Source organism: Xenopus tropicalis, chromosome 2 (genome assembly GCF_000004195.4).
Source record: "Xenopus tropicalis strain Nigerian chromosome 2, UCB_Xtro_10.0, whole genome shotgun sequence".
NCBI classification, from domain to species: domain Eukaryota; kingdom Metazoa; phylum Chordata; class Amphibia; order Anura; family Pipidae; genus Xenopus; species Xenopus tropicalis.
Genome location: NC_030678.2, coordinates 29,377,585 through 29,404,109, shown reverse-complemented (window position 1 = coordinate 29,404,109; position 26,525 = coordinate 29,377,585). Strand labels below are relative to the sequence as shown.

Sequence of the window (26,525 nt, the reverse complement as noted above, 5' to 3'; positions counted from 1 at the left end):
TAGAAGCGTCACATAATAGCCACGCCTCCTCGACTTCACACAGGCTCCTCCCTCTGAACGAGTGACACCCTGAGACACCCGAAAGTGTAAAGCAACTGGGCTTGAGGTACATGCCGGTCGGAGGGTTCGGAGGGACAGGCAGAGGCTACTCACCTCTTTCCGGCGCTTTAGCAATAGTTCTGGGTACTTCCCTCCCAGAGTGCCTTGCGGTTGTCGGATGAGCGGGAATTCTGCTTTCTGTTCCTGTGGAATCAAGTGTATGACTGGGGCTGCTGTGTGTTGTGAGGAACTGCACCCCCCCCCCCCCCCCCGTAATTAGCACACGGCAACCCAAATCTCATTTATTCTCGTTGTTACGGAAATCTATAAGTAAGCTGTGATGGGCTGTATGGCCCAATTGCAAGAACATTTTATGTAACTTAGAAATATATGTAGTAAGTGTCTGATGGTGTGGCTGAGGTGCAGTTTGCACATTTTGTTTACAAGAATATAGTGACATTGCTTTTGGGTTTATTCAGCTAGGGCTATATAAATCCCACACATGGGCCTAGCATAGAATTTAATTCCAACATTTTGGTTGGCCAGTTATAGTGACAGTTCATCAGTATTATAGCTGGGGTGGTTAGCTACCCCTGATACAGGATACAGATAATTGTTAGCTTGCTTTGTACACCAAACAAATAATTTGCTCTATAAAGTATATTATATGTTCTATAAGTTACACATCAGAGGATAAATGACACATGCTGCGCCTGCAAGCTGATGTAAAAGAGCAATAATGTAGAATGTATTGAAAGGACAATTGAGAGACATTGGAAGGAGTGAAAAGAAAATCCCACAAGAACGACTTAGACATGTCGTATATTCAGTACATGTATGTTAGCATGCTGTGTGTGCTGCCCAGCGCGGAGCAGTCTGATGTAATTGGTGCTGATGGGAACAGTCTGTCAGGGCTGTGGAGTTGGGACAGAAATCCTGTCACTTCAGTTTGTGGTACCTCCGACTCCAGGTTCCCAAAATGACTTCTGACCCCACAAACCTGACGGCGGAGTTGGGACAGAAATCCTTCGGCTCCCACTCCTCAGTTTGTGGTACCTCAGGTACCCAAAATTGTTTTCAACTCCACAACTTCAACTCCACAGCATTGTGTAATGTGGCTTTCCATTAAGGATGTATTCCGTATGTGCACCAAGGGTACAAGTAACCAAGTGCAAAAGTGCAAAATTGGGGAATATTGGCCTAGAACATAATATTTGTAATTGGATAGAGAACTGGCTGTAGGATAGATTGCAAAGAGTGGGGGTAAATGGAACATTTTCTAATTGGGCCAGTATTGTTAGTGGAGTACCGCAGGGGTCAGTCCTTGGGCCTTTGCTTTTTAACTTGTTTATTAATGTTTCTATTTTTGCTGACAATACTAAATTGTGCAAAACTATAAGTTCCATGCAGGATGCTGCCGCTTTGCAGAGCGGTTTGACAAAATTGGAAAACTGGGCAGCAAAATGGAAAATGAGGATCAATGTGGACAAGTACAAAGTGATGCATTTTGGTAGAAATAATATAAATGCAAGCTATCTACTAAATGGACCTGTGTTGGGGGTATCCTTAAAGTGGGCCTGTCACCCAGACATGAAAAGCTGTATAATAAAAGTCATTTTCAAATTAAACATGAAACCAAAATTCATTTTTATATTAACATATTCAAACCCACTATAAATGCATTTAAAAATCCCAGCTGTCAATCATATACTGCCTGACAATTTCTTAAACTTCACATTCAGCACTCATATTCCCCCTACCTTCTCACCATCTAATTGTGTAGCCAGTACATGGGCAAGGGCATCAGGGCCCCCATTCTGGCACATACACAAGATTTTGGGGAGATACAAAGCTTGCCTTAATAACAGTGCCCACAAAATGGCAGCTGCCTGCTGGCTGTGATTGTATATTCCCATAACTGAAGGAAACAAGATTTATATCATTTATATGGTATGTGAAGTTAATTTTGCTTAAGAAACACAATAGAAAAGAAATTATTTATTAGGGTGACAGGTCCTCTTTAATGGAGAAGGATCTGGGGGTTTTGTAGATAACAAGTTGTTTAATTCCTGGCAATGTTATTCAGTGGCTGCTAAAGCAAATAAAGTGCTGTCTTGTATAAAAAATGGCATTGACTCAAGGGATGAGAACATAATTTTGCCTCTTTATAGGTCCCTGGTAAGGCCTCACCTTGAGTATGCGGTGCAGTTTTGGGCTCCAGTCCTTAAGAAGGATATTAATGAGCTGGAGAGTGCAGAGACGTGCAACTAAACTGGTTAAGGGGATGGAAGATTTAAGCTATGAGGTTAGACTTGAGGTTGGGGTTGTTCTCTGTGGATAAAAGGCGCTTGCGAGGGGACATGATTACTCTGTACATTAGAGGGGATTATAGGCAGATAGGGGATGTTCTTTTTTTTCCCATAAAAATGATCAACGCACCAGAGGCCCCCACTTTAGATTAGATGAACAGACCAGCAACATTTATTTGTATTAGAAGGCGTGCACTCTCTGAGTAATGCTGTTCTGCAAGTTATGCACCTCAGTGAACATTAATTATCATTGGCCAATCAAAATGCTGGAGTTGAATGAATTCTTATTACACATGTATGTATGTATACCTTTATTTATAAAGCGCCACAAGGGTACGCAGCGCTGTACAATCGTACAGAATACAAAATTACACACAGGGAGGAATAGTGATATAATAAATAAATATATATATAAGTGCCATGTGGTATGAGACAAAGTAGGAAGGAGGTCCCTGCCCCGTAGAGCTTACAATCTAAGTGGTTGGGTATTTATCAGATGAGGGTGATATACATGTTATGTTAGGCATTGGTAAGCTTCGTAACTTGTTGTGGCATTTTTAATACACCCAAATTCTGCTTTTTCTTTTATTTGCTCCTTCCAGTGTTTTAATAAGTTACAAATTATTACCGTATATACTCGAGTATAAGCCGAGTTTTTCAGCACGAAAAAAGTGCTTAAAAACGAATGCTCGGCTTATACTCGAGTGAATATGGCATTCGGCATGATTTAGTAGTCATACATTGTTGGGAAATACACTGATGGAGGGGGATAAAGGGACTAAGCGCTCCTCGCTCCCTGGCAGCTTTCCGGTAGGAGAGCGGTGGGTGAATACAGGCTGTAATGGCATTCGGCGAGCACGCCGCCCCCCCACCCACTGGTTACTCGCCTTTAACATCAAAGCGATTGCTACTGTCAATGCACATAACCATAATTGTCCGTGCAGATGACATTAGGAACTTCTTTTCCGGTAGGAGAGCGGTGGGTGAATACAGGCTGCGCCGCTGGCATTCATAATCATAATTGTCCGTGCAGATCTCTTTTCCGGTAGGAGAGCGGTGGGTGAATACAGGCTGCGCCGCTGGCATTCATAATCATAATTGTCCGTGCAGATCTCTTTTCCGGTAAGAGAGCGGTGGGTCAATACAGGCTGCGCCGCTGGCATTCATAATCATAATTGTCCGTGCAGATCTCTTTTCCGGTAGGAGGGCGGTGGGTGAATACAGGCTGCGCCGCTGGCATTCATAATCATAATTGTCCGTGCAGATCTCTTTTCCGGTAGGAGAGCGGTGGGTGAATACAGGCTGCGCCGCTGGCATTCATAATCATAATTGCCTGTGCAGATCTCTTTTCCGGTAGGAGAGCGGATACGCATACGCGTCCGCCCAAGTACTCGCGGGGGGCGGGGTTTCGGCACTCTCCTGCTTTCTGTGATCTTTGCACTCATCTGAAAACTCTCCAGCTCTCTCTGCACGGACAATTGTGATTATGAATGCCAGCGGTGCAGCCTGTATTCACCCACCGCTCTCCTACCGGAAAAGAGATCTGCACGGACAATTATGATTATATGCATTGAAAGTAGCAACCGCTTTGCTGTTAAAGGCGAGTAACCAGTAGCAGTTCTCCATTTAGTTTGCTCAGCTGTAGGCCAAGGAAAAATGTAAATGGGATGGAGAGGGAACCAAGGAAATAAAATGATCCTTGTCTAGAACTCTAAGCTCAGTTCAGAAAATTAAGATGCTTACTACAGGGATATGTAGACCCAGTCCATACACTGTGATAACAGCACTCCGGTAGCATATTATTAGATCTACCACTCCTACAGGGAAGTTCATTATTAGCCTTATAAGTGCCACTGGAGTTTTCATATGAGTGCATAGATCACATATCAGAGCCAGCTCTTATATATGCATTTTAAGGGGTTGGCCACATATAGTTACTGAATGCGCAGATCTGGTACCACTTTGTTCATCCACATTTAGGGCCAAATTGGGCTGACTTCATTACAATTGGATCATCTACTGGGCTTATGGAGACGCGTCAGCTAAGGACCACGTTAGTGCAATGGTATCAAACACAGAGACAGTATTTTTGTTATGTATGTTAACTAGTAAGTTGGGATCCTGTTGATGGGTGCCAACTGCCCAGGATATCCTCTAGATGTAGGTGATAGGATAAGCTTTGATTGGACAATTTGCTTCCTTTATTAATTATTTGATTATTGAAACTTAGCAGAAGTGGCTGCATTTCCCACCCTAGGCTTATACTCGAGTCAATAAGTTTTTCCAGTTTTCTTAGGTAAAATTAGGTACCTCGGCTTATATTCGGATCGGCTTATACTCGAGTATATACGGTACTCGTTTTTATAATTTTGCTGGTACAGTATGTGTAATGCATTGTCAGATGTTGAAATTTTATAGCAACTGGGTGAAAAGAAGACTTTTTTTTTCCCCCTAGAATGTAAACTGACCCAATATTTATTTGTGTTGGAAGGTATGCTCTTTCTGGGTAATGTCGTTCTGCAGGTTATGCCTGTTATTACTATTAATACATCCTAAGGAACATTAATTATAACTGGCCAGTCAAAAGGCTGGAATTCAATGAATTTTTGTCACACATTTTCCAGAGGAGGGTGAAATAAATGTTTCATAAAATAATCCAAAAACCGATTAGAATATACAGGTATAGGACTTGTTATCAGAATGCTTGGGACCTGGTGTTTTCCGGATAAGGGATCTTTCCATAATTTGGATCGCCATACTTTATGTCTACTAAAAAAATGTTTAGTTTTGCCTTCATTTGTAATTCATTTTATTTTAAATGGAATCAAGTACAAAGTACTGTTTTATTATTACGGGTAAAGAAAATAATTTTTTTTTTTTTTTTTGGAACTATTTTTATTTATTTTCAGAGAAAAACAAGTTAAGACATTATACAATCATTGTAGAGGTACAATATCGATTTCTAAGGTTAAATAAATACGTTTGTTCATAGAGGTTATGGTAAATGCGTGTGTAAAGTGGCAAAAAGAAAAAAGTGAGGTATACATATTTACTTTCGTTATTTGTAGGTAATGTTGCCAAGGGTTCCGCATAGTAATTTAACCCACATTCAATGGGTAACAGTGATAGACTTTAGAGTCTGCAGTCTTGTTGGTAGTTGCCCTGCGCTCATGCCGCAAATTAAGTTATATCCACATGGTTGTGCGGTTGTGCATAGTACGAGTCCCATAGAAACCAGTCCTCTGAAAAGGGTAATGCTTTATCATGTAGTATGGCCGTTAGGTAGTCCATGTTCTGTATATGCTGTATCTTGTTGTTCAGTTCAGGTATAGTTGGCATTGTGGGAGATTTCCAGTGGGCTGCTATCAGGCAGCGTGTCCCTAGTAATATACTTTGTACCACCTTTTGTGTCCGTTTGCCTAATCCTTGCAGTGGTAATCCTAGCAGGTATGATAGCGGGTCTTTCTGCAAGGAGAGGCAGGTGACTTTTGAGAGAATTTCTGTGGTTTTGTCCCATAGCACCTGTTTTTAGCCTGCGGGGGCACACAGGTTGGTTGAGAAATAAACAAAGGAATTCTGGCAATTTATCTATAATCAAAGAAATGATCAGTTTTCTTAATGGATAAAATGGGCTGGATTTTTGTTTAAACCTTGACAATGCCATGATATTAGTATCATTGCATAATGGTTTTAAAAATATATATTTTGGTCAGTTTGGGTTTTTGCTACTGAAATGTACAAATAATCTACTCATGTCCATTTATCATCAGGCACCCTCCAGCTGCTTGTTGTGGTGCTAACAGCCGCACGTATTATCATAACCTATCTCTTAGGTCTGAATGTAAACTTAAATGAGATATTAACCTGTACACATATGGTTATCTTATGTTGGATGCACTTGTGAGTTGAAACTTCGCAGTAGCGGCTGCATTTCCAACCCTAGGTTTATACTTGAGTCAATAAGTTTTTCCAGTTTTCTTAGGTAAAATTAGGTACCTTGGCTTATACTCGGATCGGCTTATACTCGAGTATATACGGTAATAGCAGAGGTAGCAGGTTCATTTTTATTGCTGCTACTTTACCAAACCACGAGAGGTTGTAGCTATGCCAAGCGTTGAGTTCTGTCGTCAGATGTTTCCACATTGGGGTAAAGTTGTGTTTGTATAGGGTGTCGTAGCAGGTTGTGAGGTGGATGCCTAAGTATTTCAATGTGTCTTTCCGCCAGTTGTAGTTAAAGTTAATATGGAGCAGTGTCAATCTCGAGGCTGAAGAAAATCATTTTTAAAAAAAATTTAAACTATTTAATTAAGATGGAGTCTATGGCAAATTACCTTTCTGTGATTCAGAACTTTCTGGATAACAGGTTTCCAGATAACGGATCCCATTGAATTATGTGCCTTTTTCTTCCAACTCTTGGCAGTTTTTAAATGGGGGTCACTGACCCCAGCAGCAAAAGAAGATTGATCTCTGAGGCTAAAGTTTTATTGTTATTGTTACTTTTTGTATCTTTCTTTTCTATTCAGCCCCTCTCCTACTCATATACCAGTCTCTCATCCAAACCACTCCCTTGTTGCTAATGTAACTTGGACCCTAACAACCAGATAGCTACTGAAACTCCAAACTGGAGAATTGCTGAACTGAAAATGAATTAGCTAAAAACCTACAAATAATAAAAAATGAAGACCAATTGCAAATTGTTTTTGTTCAGTATTTATAATGCTATTCAATTTTTTTTCTTTATAAAGGATGGATGTGTTGCACAGGAATTCATAATAAAGGGTTGACCGAATGGAAGCAGGATTACACCTTATGGAGAAGAACCAACAAATAGTTTCTTACAATGGAGACCTTCTTATTTTTCAAATCCCTGATAGCAAACGAATTTGTGAGGCCAGTGAAAAGTACAAGTTGCTTTTCTTTAGAAAGAGGTTTGACAGAGTCTCTCAGACGTTTATTGAGCAGTCCCTGGGACAGTACAGCTTCCCAGGCACTAAATCTGGGGTGGAACTTGTATGCATTAATTGTGTAACGGACTCCCGTACAGGCTTAAACCTTCCTTGTGTTTTGCTAAAAACGTGTAAGAAAAAGAGTAGCGGTGCCACAAAATGTACCTTGCTCCTGTTCCATGCATCCAGTGAGGTTGAATGTTTTCTGAAGTTTCGACTAGATGTGGATAGATTGCAAGATCTACAGATTTGTGATGGTCCAGCTGTTTTGTGGAGGTATCAAGAGAAATTGTGTTATATTTCACGGTTTACTTCTGGTATTTTAACATCACCCCTCAGTCTGACTGCTATACAATGGGTCGGTACAGTAGATGGTGAAGGAACAATCATCTTTGGCACCACGGACTTAAGTTTTCAAGTAGCCGACAATATAACAACTGGACTTCACCTCGATGGTACGCTTAAGGGTACTGAGTTTGTTTTGTATGCCGTTGAAAAGCAGAGCACCATTCCAGGGATCTGCTTTCTTCCACATGCGTACAGCACTGTTTTACGTTGCCTTCAGGTGTGCATGATGCAAAAAGGGAATGACAGATATGAGACATCAGTTGCTGCAGTGAGCAGTAAACAGCTGATTTGGATAGAAAATGGAACTCCGAAAGAAGTTTGCCAGCTTCCATTTGAGAATCCCTGCAAGCTACAAGTTGCTTCGACAAGCCGAGGGGATTTGTTGTTTATTATTTCCTTTGCTTCTGGAGATGTATGCGCAGTACAGAAAGATGGTTTTAAGGTATTTACCTGAAAACATGGCTTTATTTCTGCAGAACATGTGGGCAATGGTCAAAGTCTATTTTCTCATTCTGCTTTTATAAACTCTGCTGCTGTTTTAGCACCTTCATAGCTTACACAACTTTTTGTAACCTTTATATACTTTTCAGTACAGAGTTCAGCTAAGGCTGATAGGTTGTTCTCATCAGGTCCCAGAATTGTGTCTTTGGGACATATATTGTATTGGCTGCTATCACCCTAAGATGATGGTATCCGTGTTTGGGGGAAGTTTAAGCCAGTGCCATTTGCTTCTGTGTTTCCATAGGCTCGGCTAAATGATAATATTAGGAGCTCTTGCATAATGATTTGTCTGAAGAAAAGTCACAGCTAACTTACACTAGCACATTTTTTTTATTTTTTTTTCCTTTTGGTTCCTACTTCAGAATTCACAAGTCTGTTTTCTGACCCTTTACACTGTTGAACTTAAAGGAACAGTAACACTAAAAATTTATAAGTCATAAATCTATTCTGCCCTCCCCCAATAACACTTCTAACCACAACAAACTTTAATGTTTTATACATAAATAATACCATAAAATCCCTCTTCCGGTTGTGTACTGTGTATTAAAAGGTGACATGCACTTACGTGCACGCTCTTCAATCACCTGCTAGCTGACTTTCTTTTTAAAACCGAAGTTAGTACAGTGCTCTAGCATCACAGAGAATTATAAGCCTGTTCTGCTCTCCCATTTTCATCAGCATCGAGCATGAACGCACTTTGTTGGGGGTCTTCTCTGGTCATTGAAAGATTATTGGCTGACCTGGCTGCTGCCTTCACTGCTCGCAGCTTTTAGCAAAATAAACCATGTTGACGAAAGGGGAGAAGAGAGCAGGTATATAATTCCCTGTGAAGCCGGAGCGCAGTACTAAACAGTACTAACTTCCGGTCTGAAAAAGAATGTTGGCTACGTGGAGCGCGCATTTAAGTGCATGTCGCCACATCACCTTTTTTTCACATAGTACACAACCGGGCTCTAACCCCATCCCTGTTTTGTCAGGGCCACATTCCTCTAACCCAACTTGCACCTCTTTAAAGGACAAAAACCTTATCCCTATACCCAAAGCCACTGTTCAAATATCCTGTGCCCTCTGGAATTACTGCTCCATCTGCAACAAACTTACCTCCATTCATGACCTTTTCATCACTAACTCCTTTACCTTACTTGCAATAACTGAAACCTGGCTTTCTTCTACAGACACTGCTTCACCTGCTGCTCTCTCTTATTGGCGTCTACACCTTACTCAAACTCCCAGACCTGGAAAAAGCACACTCACTGCTGCCCTTAATGAGCTTGCTCCTGCCTAGACAAAATGTATTAGACCCAAACAGCTCCAACCTTGGCACACTGCTCATACCAAAACCGTCCAAAGACGGTCATGTACACTTGAGCATTGCTGGCGCAATTCCCAGTTGGAATCAGACTTCTCCTGTGTGCTTCAGTCACTGCTCAAGACAATGGCGAGCACTTTAAAAACAAAATTGACACCATCAGAAATGACATAGCACAACTTAATCCCCCTAACCACTCACCTCCTTTGCTCCATGCTACCCAGTCTCTTCTTGGCTCCTTCTCAGTGACTGAAAAGAAAGTCTCAAAAATATGGCTTCCTCTTATCTTACTACCTGCCCACTTGACCCCCATTCCTTCCAGACTTCTACGCAATGCTAATCCCTGTCTTATCAAAGCTCTAACTCATCTATTCAATCTCTCACTCTCTACTGGAACCTTTCCATCCCAACTGAAACATGCACTTGTAACCCCCATCCTGAAAAAAACCCTGTCTTGATCCCTCCAATTTTGGGAACCTCCGGCCTATCTCTCTGCTCCCTTTCATCTCTAAACGACTTGAGCGCCTAGTTTACAACTGACTGACACTATTCCTTTCTGACAATAGCCTGCTGGATCCCCTACAATCTGGTTTTAGACAACAACACTCCACAGAAACTGCTCAAACGCAACTAACTAGTGACCTCATTGGCTAAAGCCAATAACCACTACTCACTACTAATACTACTTGATCTCTCAGCTGCTTTTGACACTTGATCACCCTTTACTACTCCAGTCCTTCCACTCCCTTGGCCTTTGTGACACTGCCCTGTGCTGGTTTTCATCTTACCTCTCATATTGCTCCTTCAGTGTCTCTTACAATGGAGCCTCATTTTCTCCCTTACCTCTTTCTGTGGGGGTTCCTCAAGGCTCTGTCCTGGACCCCTTATTATTCTCTCTCTACACTTCCTTCTTTGGCAAACTAATCAATTTATAGGGTTTCCAATACCACCTCTATGCTGGCAATAAAATCTCTCCTAATCTCAACCTAGAGCTCTTAACTCTTAACTGTCTGCTATCTCTACTTGGATGTCCCAACACTACCTTAAATTAAACCTCTCTAAGAATTGGTTCTTTTTCCCACATTGTTCCGAGGTATCTATCATAGTTAACAATTCTACTATCACCCCATCTTCCCGGGCCCGGTACCTTGGGGTTATCCTCAATTCTGCCCTGTCCTTCACTTCTCATATCCAGTTACTTATTAAATTAAGTCACTTTCACCTAAAAAATATTTCCAAAATATCATTTATCACCAAAGATGCTTGCCAAAGTCCTTATTCACTCTCTCATCATATCACGCCTGGACTACCGTAACTCTCTATTAATTGGGCTTCCCCTTCAAATACTGTCCCCTCTCCAATCCATAATAAATACTGCTGCCATACACCTCAGCAACTGCTCATCCTCAGGCATGCCACTCTGCCAATCTATGCACTGGTTTCCAATACCATCCCAAATAACATTTAAACTAATGACCCTCACATTTAAATTGGTTCATAACTCTGCCCCACCCTACATCTCTGATCTTATCTTAGGATATCAACCCGTTTTTACTCTCCTCTACAGACCTGATCCTTAACACCTCTCCCATTGCCTCCTCACACATTGAAGACTTTGCAAGGGCCGCACACCATCTCTGGAATTCGCTCCAACAATCTGTCTGACTTTCTCTCAATCCCTCTGCCTTCAAAAGAGCTCTAAAAAGACATTTATTTAAAGACGCTTACCCTCATTAAGTTTAGCACAACCTCAGTAGGCTGCTAAAAGCAATACTCTGTATCTTACATTGCTTAATTCTGATTTTGTCCATTCCCACAGTCCTATCCATATAGATTGTAAACTCTTCTGAGCAGGGCCCTCTTCACACTGTTGTATCGGTTATTTTTTGTATGTAATTATGTATGTCCAATGTATAAACCCACTTATTGTACAGCACTGTGGAATATGTTGGCGCTTTTTAAATGCATGTTAATAATAATAATAATAATAATAATGAATATATATGAATTACATAGAAGGGCTTCTATCAGATATATTGCTTTCTTTTCTGCACAAATATAAAGGTATAGTTTCTGTGTAAAACTACCTTTTAATACTGCCTTCTTCTGCAGAAGCCCCCCTCCTGATCTGCACCACCCACACACCCCAGTAGGCCTATTCCTTCCCTTTCCTCATGAAAGGGTGCAGCAGAATTAACAGCCACCATTTTTGGCAGCTTGACTTTCTCTTCCTTGCTCTTTGGCAGCCAAGACAATGCATGTTTCAAGCCAGGACTGGATTGCCTTCAACTGTGCACGGATCACCACCATTGAGCCTTTTGTCGTGAATTACTGGGGAACGGGGCCTTATTGGGGTGCATGGGTGGCGTGATTCAGGAAGGGTGGAGCCCACTTTCGGCCTCCGGAGGGGACAGAAGTGTTATAAAGGAAGTTATTTCTCCTTTAATGAACTTATAGTTTTACTTTGTATTAAACTGTTAGCTCAGAAGAGATTGCTTTTTTCTACTTTCCGTTTTTATTTTCTGTAAGAAAAGGCAATAAGAGATGTAATGATTTGGTAGCGCTGAATTGGTTTTTATGCACTGTATCTCAGCTATTCCAAGATGTGTTTATGCAGAACACATGACTCCTTCAGACTAAACACTTCAGTTATATTTGTGTTACAGGTAGCTGCAACTTGGCAGCAAGTCTATACTGTTCTCATCGATGATTTCCTTGGCAAAGGTGCTGATCAAATACTCTTGCTGTTTAAGTATGAACCAAACAGTTCACCTGACCTTCAATCATTCAAACTAACTGACTGCTGTGAAATTAACTATCCTGTAAGTACAAACTAAATTATATATTTTAAACAGGTATATAGCATAGTAGCGACTGACCCATTTTTTTTTTTTACAGTCTTTGATTTCTATCTCTTTAACTCTGGTATCTAGGGACTACTGCTGTCAAGGCTATCAAGTTTGGGGTTATTTACTCTTGAGAAAAGGTGCTTGCAAGGGGACTCGATTCCTTTTTACAAGTATGTTGGATAGAGAGACATGTAGCGGGGAATTGTTTTTTTCACATAGAAAAGAACAAAGTACCAGAGGCCACCCCTTTAGATCTGAGGAGCAGAACTTAAAGGGGTGGTTCACCTTTAAGTTAAGTGTGGTACTTCACAGTGAGTAAAGTGAGGCTGCATAATACTCTACTGGGAAATGTTGCAATAGCAGATTTTATTAATGCCTTTTTGGGAAATGGCACATGGTGCCATTTCTCACCCATGGTTAAATCTGTGCTACTGTGAAAATGCGAAAGAGAGGCAATTTCCTGCTTTTAATCCATATTGGCAAGAGTACTTTTGGCTATCACAGTGTTTGGCAATGGCAAGGCATTTTGGGGAGGTTTGTCGTCTGCGGGCTGCAATGGTGTAACCTCAAAATTTACATTAAGACATTTTGTGCATTAAATGGCCCAAAAATGTTTAAACAAAGCAGGGATTGTTTGTCTGTATATTGCAATGTATTCAAGATGGCCAACTACGTTAGTTATCCTACGTTAGATATATATAGTGAACCCAGGGTGGCACTCTGCTTCAGCTCTTAGCTCGGGTGCAAATGATTTAAATATCCAAAAAAGACCAGCAACACCGAGTTATATTCCAAAAACAATCAATTGTGTATTAAAAACGCTACGTTACGTTTTGGTCCCCATCAGGACCTTTTCTCAAGGTAACGTAACGTTGGCTGTTCATGCGTTTTTAATACACAATTGATTGTTTTTGGAATATAACTCAGCATTGCTGGTCTTTTTTGGAGATATATATATATATAATATATATCCATGTTCATGGAGTAGGGAAATTTGGCAGGAGCCTGGGATTAAAGTAATGCAGCACTGCTCTTTTGATGCCAAGAGCCTGGCTCTACTAAAGAAATACTAGATCTCCTTTCACCTGGCTTAACCTACGACTCAATTGCTTCTCAACCTTTTTCCCCACTATCACGTTTGTCATAGGCAAGATAATACATCATAAACGTCAATACATCATATAACAGTACGTCATATAACATAAAACGAACCATTGGAATGCTACATTTACATAGGCCCTATGTTGAATTATCAGTAGATACAGAATGTGTAGGGAGCAAAGACTTTACTGAAGCCTCACCAACTTTTCAAGCGAGCATCACAAGCAAGGCTGATTTTAAAATTTAAAAAAAACACTGCCCTGCTCCACCTGCTGACCACTGTCATCCTAAAAAACAAAGGTCCAACAAGAAAAAAAATTACAGCAATGAACTGCACAACTGCTTTCTCCAGGAGTGGCGCAGCACTTCTGAACCACCTGGTATAGTGACAGTTGTCATGTTAAAAGTGCATGTTTGTAGTAGGGTAAAGGTGTACATACTTACAGGGACAGTAAATGCCTAAAAATTAATAGGACTTGTTGAAATTGCATTCTTCCAATTGTTTTAATTAAAAAATCAACTTATTTAAAAGTCAGGTTATTTTACCAACCAGCTGGTGTATGCCGTCCCTTTAAGATGTGTAATATTATAATTTACATTACAATTTGCATTAACTTAAGTTATTTTAGGTACCTTTGTTAGTAATATTGGTTAACTTTTCAAGGTACAGATAAATTTATCTTAAGCTCAGATGGCTCACTATGTCCTATTATTTGTCTCCATTTACACAGATGGCTTCCACACCATTTTCTCTCGATGTAAATGATGAGTTATTATGTATGAAATGAGGATTTATTATTATTATGAAATATGAAGGGCAGGCTAAATCCATAAACTAGATACATCTCATAGAGTTTTTTTCCAGTGTGATATGGTGTGGCTGATCTCATTTCAAAGTGTTTTGTTTTTTGTTTTTTTTTTTAAATCTTTAAAATCTGGAAAAAACTAAATGAACACAGCATATTTCCAAAAGAAAACCCCAGAAAAATTACTCCCATTTTTGATGCATTGTAATATTAGCTTGTTCAATACCAACCAGTAAATACGTGTTCATAGGTATCCTACTTAAAGGGGTGGCTTATTATTTATCATCAACTCATCACCCACAGTAAGCATTAGGCACATCTCTCCCTGGCGACTGCAATTACGCTGAAATCATGGGAAAAAAAACTTGACGATTGCACTTAAAACTGCACTAAAGGACTCTTACAATACAAAAAATTGTTTTTAGGAGCACTATTGCAATTTACATTGCATTTTTTATCAGATTTTGATGAAGGCCAGGCAAAACCTAATTTCCTTAAAGCAGGAAGCCTCTCTTGATGCTTATCTGATTGGATAAAGTTTGATTAAGCCTTACTATGGCTATATGTGCCCTTTAAAACAAAATCTTCAAAATTCTTTCAAATAATGATAAATAGTACTTCTCCTTGTATAACCCAGATTTTTAAAGCATTATTGTTTTGCAGTTAAAGAGTGATTTCTTTTTTTCCTGGAATTTAGACCGGGGAATCTAACTGCAATGTAGGTACATCATATGAAGATGGATTTCAAGAAAACCGCCTTCTCACAATCCAGGCACTTGAATCAAGATTGCAGGTTTGTAAAAGCTGAAAAAGTTGTTCATAAGCACTCTTTGGCCAGTGAGTGTCTCACTCACCGAATGGCATGAACGACAGTGGAACAAATGTTTGTGTTTCTCTATTTTTACCTCATTAATGGCTTTGCTGTATTTAGTGAAATGCCATGTTGTCTTATGGCTATTGCAAGAGCAATGTAAGAGCACTTCAAGAATATCGACATGCTGGGAGAACAAGCTTTTTTGATACCTTCAAAAAAGAAAATACCAAATATATAGAAAGAAAAAATGGGGGGAATGCTGAGGCACTGTGACAACAGTGTTTATTAAAGTGCACGTTAAAGGTATAAATGTGCAATAAGATGTAGTATGTAACTATGTTACCATGTAATAATTGTCTACTGTCCCTTTAAAGAAATAAAAAACAAGTGCAGATAATCATAGTGATGGCAAAACAATATATGCACACAACGGCCATGACTTAAAGGAGAAGGAAAAGCTAATAAAGAGTTAATCTCAAGCTGCAGTACTCTCAATAGTGCCCTTAAGTCTCCCCATATTTCTTCCGTTCAGATGATCAGAAGCCTCAGAGGAAAAAAAAAACACTGAGCTGTGTAAAGAAAGTTCCCATAATGCCTCACTCCTGCAGCAAGACCAAGACCGGTGTACATGCTCAGTTTGTACTATGAGTCAGCTTCCTGCTGATTGGCTCAGATCCACATTCCTAAGGGGGGGAGTGAGTTCTTAGCATTCTTGAGGAAGGGGGGAGCAGGAGAGAGCAGAAAGCAGAGAGCTGCGTGTCTCTGGCAGAGGAAAACAGACACAACTAATCTTTTTTCAGAGAAGTCAGTGCAGCGTTTCTGTGAGTGCTTATGGCTGTATTCACGTAGACCTTTCTGATAAAGCTTAATTAGTTTTTAGCTTTCCTTCTCCTTTAAAGAAAACAAGATACACTTCATTTGAGAGATACATAGTTTTATGCAGTAAGATTCTTTTCATTTGCAATAAATGTGATGTGTTCTTATGTCTGCAGGCAGGTTTGCTTTCACTTCAAGAATTGCAACAGGATTTGGAACTCAAATATAGGGTCCTAAGATCTTCTGCTGAGGCATTAATTAACATGGTCCAAGGCAAGGAAAGTGCTGTGCCCTGTGCAGACAAGGTAACACCCCATGTCATATATTTGATATATTTTATAATAGTTCTTTACACGGAGCATTCATTTGCTTTATTCTTCAAGCTTGCATGAACCTGTTATTTGCTTATTTGGCAGTTTTAGCCTTGCCAATGCATCCATTATTTGTATAGCAGTCTGGCCTCAAAACCCATAAAATTTGCTATACACATCCAGTCATGTTTAAATCCAGAAAAGAGAAAAAACAAAAGGACATAATGTCATAAGGGGATGCCCAGCTGAATAAATTGAATTCCAACTACCCATTTCTAATCTGTTCAGCATAGCAGATTATGCATTAAAGTCTTTGTGTTTCTGCAATATATATACACTCAACACACGCTCTCATACTAAGAGGACATCTGGGTACAGTATATAACATTGTAGTTTTATTTTTTCCTTCAACCAAATTACACTACTAAAGTAAGGGTTTTTCCCCCATTGTTTTTTTGCTTCTTTATTATTTTTCTTTGTATTCTTTAAAGGAGGGCTTGGTTTCCCTTTGGGATGATATAAAAGGCAGTCCTTGCCCACCCAGTACAGAGATGTGTTCATCCTTGCCAGATGAATGCCCTGTAGAGAGAATATGGCAACGTGTTGTCGATGACCTTTTGGTGATTGGTGTAAAGCTCAGCAGCTCAGCGTATCTGTAAGTGAGGCGTGTATGTTACTTGTTCTTCTCAGTAGAGCATAGCATAATATTATCTTTCTTCTGCCAGTACACTGCACACTTTGGCCACAGGATATGCCTTTTGTCCATCTTGAATAGCAAGAGTTAAAATATTCTTTAGTATTATTTAACCTAAATATTGCAGGTCTTTTCTGCACAGTAATTTGGTTGTCAGGAACTCCTGTTATAGAACAAGTAAAGGGACAACAAAAGATTAGTCTACAAATGATCTAGCACCAGCTATAACACATGATAGAGAAAGATAAGAAAGACCTTAAAGGAAAAAGAAAGGTAAAGTCACTTGGGGGTGCCAAAATGTTAGGCACCCCCAAGTGACTTTAACCGCCTACCTTTTACCCCGGGCTGGTGCCGCTGTCAGGAGAAAACAGCACCAGCCCGGGGTAGCTGCCGGCGCTTCCTCCTTCCGGCTTCGCTGCGCGCGCATGCGCAGTAGAGTGAAAAGCCGAACTTAAACATTTAAGTCGGCTTTTTCGCTCTACTGTGCATGCCCGGCCACCGGCAGTTTAGGAAGCTGAAGGCGGAAGGAGGAAGTGCTGCGCTCCAGGTACCCCGGGCTGGTGCTATTTTCTCCGAACAGGGGCACCAGCCCGGGGTACAAGGTAAGCGGTTAAAGTCACTTGGGGGTGCTTAACATTTTGGCACCCCCAAGTGACTTTGCCTTTCCTTCTCCTTTAAGAAATTCTCACTACATTTCATGTAATCTTTTACTTGGAGTTAGTTTACCTATAATAGAATTAACTGCTTGATTTCTCAGGTAGATTTGGGAAAATGTTTAAATTCAACCTCTCACTTTTTTCATAAGCCATACAGTGGGCCATCCAGTATTCTGTAATTCAATACAAAATATACTGTAACATCTTAGCAATCCATAAAAGCAATCAAATGATTAGGTGTCAGATCCAAATCACAGACCAAGGCACCAAGAGAGTGCAGCTAGGTATAGTTGTGTGCAAAGAAGTGTAGGAAGCTTTTACATATTTAATCTTTTACTCCAGGGGTGTAACAATGGAGATGCTAAGTGCAAAGGCTGCTGGGGACCCAAAGTATAGGTTGCCTGGTAAAGTTGTGAGACCCAATAGCTCTTATTTAGTTAACTGGAAAACAGTGCCGCTAAACCGGCTTGCAGGCAGCCACCAATGGACTACTGCTGCACAAATATGGCAGCCCTTTCATAGAGGAACATGGGGGATCAAATAGGTAATGTAGAAGCATCGTAAAAATACTTTTAAGGCAAAATTATAAATAGCATGCAAGGTCAATGTCATGATAGATGTAAAAAAAGGTTTGATTTAAGGGATAGGCCGAGCGCTTGCAATCTCTTTGTTTTTGTTCAAAATCATTAAGAAACTGTGAAATTCTTGCATAATGTAAATAGCAAAAATCTATGATAGGTTTTAACTTTTTATAAATATTATATTGTTTATGCACACAAAAATGTTAATTTTGGGGTAAGCAGCCCCTTTAAGCCTTCTGCATGTGTAAGAACTTGTGGAAAGAGATGCTTTTGATTTACATGTTGTCATAACCAGTATATTTTAAAACATAATAAATTACAAAGTGCAGTCTTGTTTTATTTCTCAGCATTTCTGTAATAAAAATGTTTTCTCATAGCACTATTTTGTTTTTAACAGATCCCTGAGCAATGTGAGCTTATCTCTAATACTGGATCAAACAACAGCCCAGCTCTCCCCAGTTACAAAATGCCGAACCCTGGAGTTAAAACTGGCCGTTGCTCCTTTAATAAATTCTAGTACTGTCTACCAAGGAGAACCGATAGCAAAGAAACAAAGAATCAGTTCCCTTACCGCAGATGCTGTTTTAGAGGATTCTTCAGGAAGGCAGAGCTGTTCCCCATATGAAAATGATTTGGGAAACACAGTGACTGCTGTCACAGAACTATCCCCGCTTTTGGCGCTTATTAACACAAGTTGTGTGTTGCTGCTGCACGCCAGGAGGAGAAATCAACCTGACAGCTTAGTTAAAAGCGAGATGTTGACGGTACCATGCGGGAGAATTTCTTTAAGCACCGAAGACATTTTAAAAGGGAAGCACACAGTAAATATATTTGAACACTGTCAAGGTAAATTTATAACACTTCTAAATTATTCACCAGCCCTGGAACACAAAGCCCTTTTGTTCAAAAGTTTGAACTAAACCTGTGGAAAAACTTAAGAGAAATAAATGACGCAGAGGCGAGGGAATTAACAGCCATAGTCCTTAGAGACTTCAGCTCTTGTGAAATATGTTAAGATAGTAATGATTAATACATGCTTAACAATTCCAGTGCTTTTATTGTTGAGTTACTTTATTATTATTTCTACTACTATAAAACTCAGTACTCTTATACAAATGTAAGAACTTAGGTAAAATAAGGTTTGGCTTTGATCTATCTCATCCTCAACTATTGTATGTACCTGACAGGTGTTAGTAAGGAAAAGTTGTGCTATAAAATAGGATCTTATTTTCACCTATTCTCTTTTATGTTTATTTTCTCTAAATCCTGCCAACCTGATTTTTATGCCTATTCTGCTTTGGCCCTTCTCACTCCTGTTGTAGAGGAATTGGATGGTATAGGCATAAAAGGCCAACTCTGGTAAGAACTGATAGACAGTTTTGGATTTGGATTTTGGATTTTGCCAAAGCATTTGATACCGTTCCCCACAAACGACTGCTTGCTAAGCTAAGGCATATTGGTCTTAGTTAAGTTGTTTGCACATGGATAGAAAACTGGCTACAGGATCGGGTACAGAGGGTGGTTGTTAATTGTACATTCTCTACTTGGAATAAGGTCCTCAGTGGGGTCCCTCAGGGTTCTGTACTGGGTCCACTTTTGTTTAATTTGTTCATAAATGACTTAGGGGAGGGTATTATGAGTAATGTATCAGTGTTTGCAGATGACACAAAACTCTGCAGACCAGTCAATTCTATCCAGGATGTGACATCCCTGCAGCAGGATCTTGACCAACTGGCAATCTGGGCAGCTAAGTGGCAGATGAGATTTAATGTGGATAAATGTAAGGTCATGCACCTGGGATGTAAAAATATGCAAGCCCCGTATACCCTTAATGGGACTGCACTAGGCAAATCCATAATGGAGAAGGACCTTGGAGTCCTTGTAGATAATAAACTTGGCTGTAGCAAGCAATGCCAGGCAGCAGCTGCAAGGGCAAACAAGGTTTTGAGCTGTAATAAAAGGGGTATAGATTCACGGGAGGAGGGGGTTATTCTTCCCCTTTACAGAGCGCTGGTAAGGCCCCATCTAGAATATGCTGTTCAGTTCTGGTCTCCAGTGCTCAAACGGGACATTATTGAGTTAAAAAATAAATTGAAATTAATTATGCTGTTTAAAAATAATGTAATAACATGTAAATTCCCTAAAACATTAACTTTTATTTAATGACAATTCACAACTCACTCCTGTGTAACTGAACTACTGGAATAAATTTCAGGTCTCATTTCATGGTGAAATTGATAAGGAACCCATACTGATGCTCATGACGCCTGCCAAATGTTGCAGACAAATAATTCCATTGTTTCTTTTTTCTTTTGCCCATTATTCAGCTTCTGAAAGAGCATCTGTTTTCTTTCAACATTTTATTTAAACAGAGTAACATTTGAACAAATTTAATTGCAGCTTAACTGCAGGTGCCGTTCTGTTTCCCTAAGGATGTGAAAGCAACTCGTTCTTATTTACCAAACTTGTAGTTCCGCTGGCGTGCCCAACTCCACTCTCCCTCAAGGTGGCTGTTAATTTACTAGCCCAGATCTAACTGCTAAAACAGTGATACAAGCCTGAAATCATTCATGACATGTAGATGTTTTTAGATGTTCAATTGTGACAAGAACACGTATGATATTTTAAACAGACGGTTATTATTGATCGCAGGGTTTATTTATAAATGGCAAAGTTAGGAACAGCAATATAAACCTGTGGGCCCATTTAACAGGGCTAGTTATGGTATATGTAGTATATTTTATGTTTATACTAGTCAGAGGGTTCTTTTTAGGCTCTGTCTCGATCCCCTAGAATCTGCCATCACTGGGCAAAAGGGCAAAACATGTGTTCCTGTTAACCCTCCTTCTGTTTGTGCAAATAATGAGCTATTATTAAATAGCTTATTAAAGGGGTTGTTCACTTTTTGGTAATCTTTTGGTATGTCATTGGATGTTCTATTCTTAACAACTTTCCTATCAGTCTTCATTTTAATTTTGAAATAATTAGTCTTTTTCTTCTGACTGTTTCCAGCTGTCAGATGGAGGTCATTGACCACAGCAGCCAAAAAACTATTGCTCTATGAAGCTAGACTTTTATTGTTATTTTTTATTACTTATCTTATTCCAGGCCTCCTCTTTTTATCCTACAGTCTCTTGTTTAAACTATTGCCTGGTTGCTTAGGTAAACTGATCCCCAGCAACCAGATTGCTGCTAAATTCCACTATGAAGAGCTGCTTAACAAAAACCTTAATTCAGAAACCATAAAAATGAAAGCAAATTGCAATCTATCTCAAAATATAAATGTCTACATTGTACTAAAAGTTTAAAGGTGAACAACATTGACATTAAATGACAACCACAAATTTTAAGCAATATTCTTTGGGTTTTTTTTAGGTTGTATAGAAGACCTTTTGGCTGTTTTATCCACATATTTAAAATGTTCCCTCCATATCTCCTCGCCTGACTGTACACTGACTTCAGTGAAATTGTGGATGATTGGTCATATGCAGGGGGAACCTGTGCGACACATCCCAGAAATCATTTGCAGCCATATACCTGGAAGTCTTGACGGCACTCTTTTCATCTGGAATCCAGAGAGCCCTTGTGAAGGGAAACTTACCATCTTTGCAAGGTATTATTACCTACACATGCTTTTTGAGACAAATTGCACTGAGTGGTAGGGGTGTGTGTAACACGTGGTGATTCAGGGTTGAACACAGGTCCTGTGCTACAAGGAGAGAAGTTGTACAAGCTTGCTTGATTAGACACAGGGCCCTCTGTCAGCTCCTTCCAGCACACTGTCTAGATCCAGTGCTGTCCAACTTCTGTTGTACCGAGGGCCGGAATTTTTCCGACCTACGTAGTGGAGGGCCGATAATGGAAGCCAGTTTTGACCACTCCCCTTTTTGAAACCGCACCCACTTGAAACCACACCCACCCACAGCGTGTGCCATTCTTCCACTGTGTGTGCCATTCTTGGCTGGTTTGTGCCAAACTTGGCCTGTGTGTGCCATACTCTGCCTGCCCTACTCTGCCTGTGTGTGCCATACTCTGCCTTCCCTACCCTGCCTGTGTGTGCCATACTCTGCTTGCCCTATGCTGCCTGTGTGTATGGCACACACAGGCAGCCTACAGTGACATAATGCTGGCACTGCTCCTACAGTCTGCACAATAACTATATATTAAAAAACTTTTTAATTGCAGTACCACCTCAGTATATGTTCTTTTTGTAGTATGCAGGGATTATTTGTGGGTTTCTACTGCTCCTGAGGTGTGAATAGGGGAACAATGGGGGTGATTACAGTCTGAGCCTGAGGTGTGAACACTGCAGGGGGTGAACAATGCAGAGATTAAAAGGTGTGAACAGTACAGGGGATTACATATTTAAACAATACAGCCTGATTACAGCCTGAATCTGAGGTGAGAACCATGCAGGGGGGGCAGTTAATCACAGAGTACTGATACCATTTAAAGCTTACACAAGAGTAAGCCATCAAAGCAGCCAGACAGGTGGGGGGCCACACAGAGGGGGGTCGCGGGCCGCCAGTTGGACAGCACTGGTCTAGATTATGCCTTCAGTATGGCACTTGTTGAACACTGAAATATACATAGTGTCTGGATAGAACAGGAGCTAATATTCATGTAGCAGAATATATTTAGAAACCAATACTAATCATTTTAATATGTCATTTAAATAATACTATTGCTAGAATGTTCTTGGGCAATGCCTTTTCGTTCCACAGCCTGCTAAAGAAAGAGGAGTTACAGCCACAAACTGCTTGATGTCTCTTGTGTTTCCAAGGGTGTAATACCTTAAACTGCACAGACTTACACATACTGATAGTTTCCTTAAGGACTACGCAGTTTTATTTTCATGTTTTAATGTGCTTTTCATTTTCAATAAGCGGCATGCTCACTGTAGATCATGCCCCCTGAACATGCCCTCCCATCTCCCCAACCTTATTGAGCCCTTAAAAATAATTGAAGAGCTGTGCAGCGAAGTTAGAAGTTGGCAAACGTTAGGGGTCATTTACGACCTCACATACAGTTACGTGTTAAACCCCCACTTGTTAAAGGTACTTAGTCACAATGCACTTTTTAAACTTTCACATAGTTGCACTCAGCGCTGCTCAACCTGTGACCCATAAAATGTTCCCATTGTAGGACTCGCGCTGTCTGTTCTGTATGCTACTTCTGCACGCACCTCGGGTTCCAAGACAGGGAAACTTTGAGTGCATAGAAAAGGTGTACTTCCCCAGTCTGTAGGCCCCATGGGTTGTGGGTCAACCTTTTGATCAGGTTTCCTTTCAAGCCCAGCGTCAATAGGCGTAGCACACTTGCACCTAAAAAATTGGGTGCAGATGTCACTCAAACGCTAAACATCAGAAATGACACTTATCAGACTTGCACAGTAGCGTCTAATTAACGATTAATACACATCCAGTTAAGTTAATTTAGGCAAATCAGAGACAGTTGTATCAGGTGCAGCGCAATTGCGTCAGACACACAGTCCCCTAGCAACCACAATAAGGCTTAAAGTCTGTGAAAAACACTACATTGTGGGGGAAAAAAACATGACTCTTGCGTTTAAAATTGTTTTTTGATCATTGCACTTGCGGACACAAATAAGCCCTGTCCCCTGTTCTATAATTGTGATTGCCTAGCAGGAGCGTGCACACTCGGCTTCTCGTGAACATGCTTTTCATAGGTGACAGGAGCAGAGCAATTTTTGTTCCTGCACCTTATTAGAAATAGTGCTAGAACATATCATTTCATGCATGCACTATGCCCATGTCTATTGTTCTTTTAGAAAATGTAGCTGTTCCTTAGAGCAACATTTTTTTCACTTTCCAAAATTACATTTGAGCCGTGCATGTTTTCTTTTGAATCCAATACATATAACACACTATTTGCCGTTGAAGGAATAAGGCAGTGTTGCTCCAGTGCCTCTGCAGTCTCAAAAGTGTTCTTCCTCCAACCTGTGTGCTGAATATTGTAAAACAAGAGGGCACACACTGTTTGGCTGAAAGCTTGGCGTTATCCCTGGAAGAGGAGTTGCTGGCCCTCAGGAGCGCAATATTCACATCAGCAAGCGATGTTGAAGAAGACTTGACCCTGAGAAGTAAAATGCAGAAAAAGCCCAGCAGCACAATAACTCCTTTATACGACACCAAGGAAGACGTGGAGAGATACAGAGAAGAGCTCTTAATTGAGCAGGAGCAAAGTAAGCTGGGAGCTAACATCACAATAAAAAGCGACCAGTACAGACAACTCATAGCAAAAGTAGCTCAGATTCAAATGAACTCTGACAGAATTGCAGGGAAACTGGCCACTTTGTGATCTCTGTGTCACATTAAATATCACCTTGGAGGTTACTCTAATAGTTGTGATTTGTTCATATTCAGTCAGTACTGAATAATGCACCATAAACTATACTGCGGGCTTAAATATTTCATTAAAAATAGATTCAAAGTGTTGTCAATTCTTGTTGTCAAGCGTAAGGCTAAGGCTTGTTTTATACAGGTTACAAATGGAATTAACTGGCAACTGTATAATTTATCTCTATTATTTGTTCCTTTATGTTCCTTAATGCCAATTTATACCATAAAACACTGCTTACCTTACAAAAATTGCCTACAGTCGCTTCTGTTTTCATATCCTCTATTTCTGTGCCCCTTTTAAGGATTAAAGAAGAATAAAAACAAAGTAGGGAAATGGTTTGCCCAACGAACATTGAAACTTCACTATAAACCCTCAAGCGTATCTCCCTAACCAGTATTTTATTGTTTATTTTTCTGTTATGAAACTTTGTTACTGTTGAAAACTTTTATGTAACAATTATACTATACTGATGCAACACATGTGTTCATTCTTTTTAATTCTTTCTTTTAATTTCCTAAAGGTTTAAAAAAATTCTATTAAGAGAATGTCCCATTTAGAGGTAATCTGATAAAACAGGAGCTAAGGATTTTTGGAAATGCTCTGGAATTTGCTCCCACAAACTGTCAGACTTTCTCCCAATCTCTCTGCCTTCAAGAAATCTCTAAAAACACATTTATTTAGAGAATTTTACCCTAATCTAGATTAACATAACCTCAGTGTGCTGCTAAAATCAATTACCTGTGCCAAACCTCTCCCAACTCTGGTCATGCCCATTCCCACACCTTGTGTCTCAACCCTTTCTCCTTGTAGATTGCAAGCTCTTTTGGGCAGGTCACCTCTTGTATCGGTTATTGATTGCTTTATACGTTACTCTGTATGTTCAACACCACCTTCAGAGATTGGAGAAAACACATTTTAAACCACAGCATCTTTCATAAAATCCTTTGGGAATTGTTTTAGTAAAATATTTGAAAGGTACAGATTATGAAACATTGTGTTTAGGGAAAAAAATATTCATTATGTTTCATAAATGCAATAGCATTATCGTGTTTCAGGTGCATGGGTTTTCTTTAAGCAGTCATCCAGCCCAAATGTGCATTTATTTTTTTGTTGCGTGCATTAAATGTATTTTTCACGTGCTGAATTTTGTAATAGGGATAGATGAATACTTATGATATCCTGAGGCCCAAATGATTTGTACAAGTGATGCTGAACACCGCTTACATTCAGTAGCCAGGGATGCAAGCTAATGTGTCCCCCCAAATAGACTTTAGATCAGGGATCCCCAAACTTTTTTTTACTTGTGAGCCACCCTCAGATATAAAGTGTGTTGGGGAGCCACACAAGCATGAAAAGAGTTTTTGGGGATGCTAAATAAGGACTGTGATTGGCTATTTGGTAGCCCCATGTGTACTGATAGCCTGCAGGAGGCTCTGCTTGGAGTAAAACTGTGTCTCTGTGCTTCCAAAATTTAACTCCAAGCCAGAAATAAAAAAATGTGCTCCTGCTTTTAGGCCACTGGGAGGGGAGCAACATGTTACTCCTGAGCCACTGTTGGGGATCACTGCTTTATATGTTATAGAGGTATTGGATCTCATCTGAACGTAGGTTAAAACTATTGTGGAATAGGTTACAGAAGTGATCCCGAACCAGTGGCTCTGGGGCAACTTGTTGCTCACCAACCCCAAGGCAGCATGCAGAATTAACAGGGTTGAAGGTCATGCCATCAATAGTAATGGGGAAATGAAGAGAAGGACTAGGTTTGGGTGGGAAAACCATGAGCTCTGTTTTAGCTAGGTTAAGTTTGAGGTGGCGTTGGTTCATCCAGGAGGCAGTTAGCAATCCGGGTTTGAACATCAGAGGTTAGTGCAGGGGTGTCTAAATATATCTGGATGTCATCTGCATATAAATGATATTTAATACCAAAAGAAGAAATAAGGTCTCCTAAAGAGAGAGTGTACAGGGAGAACAGCAAAGGACCAAGCACAGAGCCCTGAAGCACCCCCACATTAAGCTGAACCGGGGTAGAGGATTTGTTAGCAAGAGCAACAGAGAAGGCGCGGTTAGAGAGATAGGAAGAGA

The 26,525-nt window shown here is 40.2% G+C and overlaps 2 protein-coding genes across 5 annotated transcripts in view; one reads left to right on the top strand and one right to left on the bottom strand.

Moving 5' to 3' along the window:
• Positions 1–234, bottom strand: part of mospd2 (motile sperm domain containing 2) — a 53,756-nt gene extending 53,522 nt beyond the window's left edge. The window contains exon 1 of the mRNA XM_012956821.3: positions 154–234. The gene's annotated coding sequence lies outside the window, so the exon portion shown is untranslated. The remainder of the gene's footprint in view (positions 1–153) is intronic.
• On the top strand, positions 31–24,918 carry fancb (Fanconi anemia group B protein-like). Of its 4 annotated transcripts, none has more exons than XM_031895791.1 (9): positions 31–106; positions 7,094–8,084; positions 12,119–12,274; positions 14,906–15,001; positions 16,015–16,143; positions 16,641–16,804; positions 18,478–18,926; positions 21,456–21,693; positions 23,984–24,918. In XM_031895791.1, exons 2-9 carry the CDS (start codon positions 7,137–7,139, stop codon positions 24,399–24,401), a joined length of 2,598 nt encoding a protein of 865 aa, XP_031751651.1. In that variant the 5' UTR covers positions 31–106; positions 7,094–7,136; the 3' UTR covers positions 24,402–24,918.
• The last annotated feature ends 1,607 nt before the right edge of the window (positions 24,919–26,525 follow it).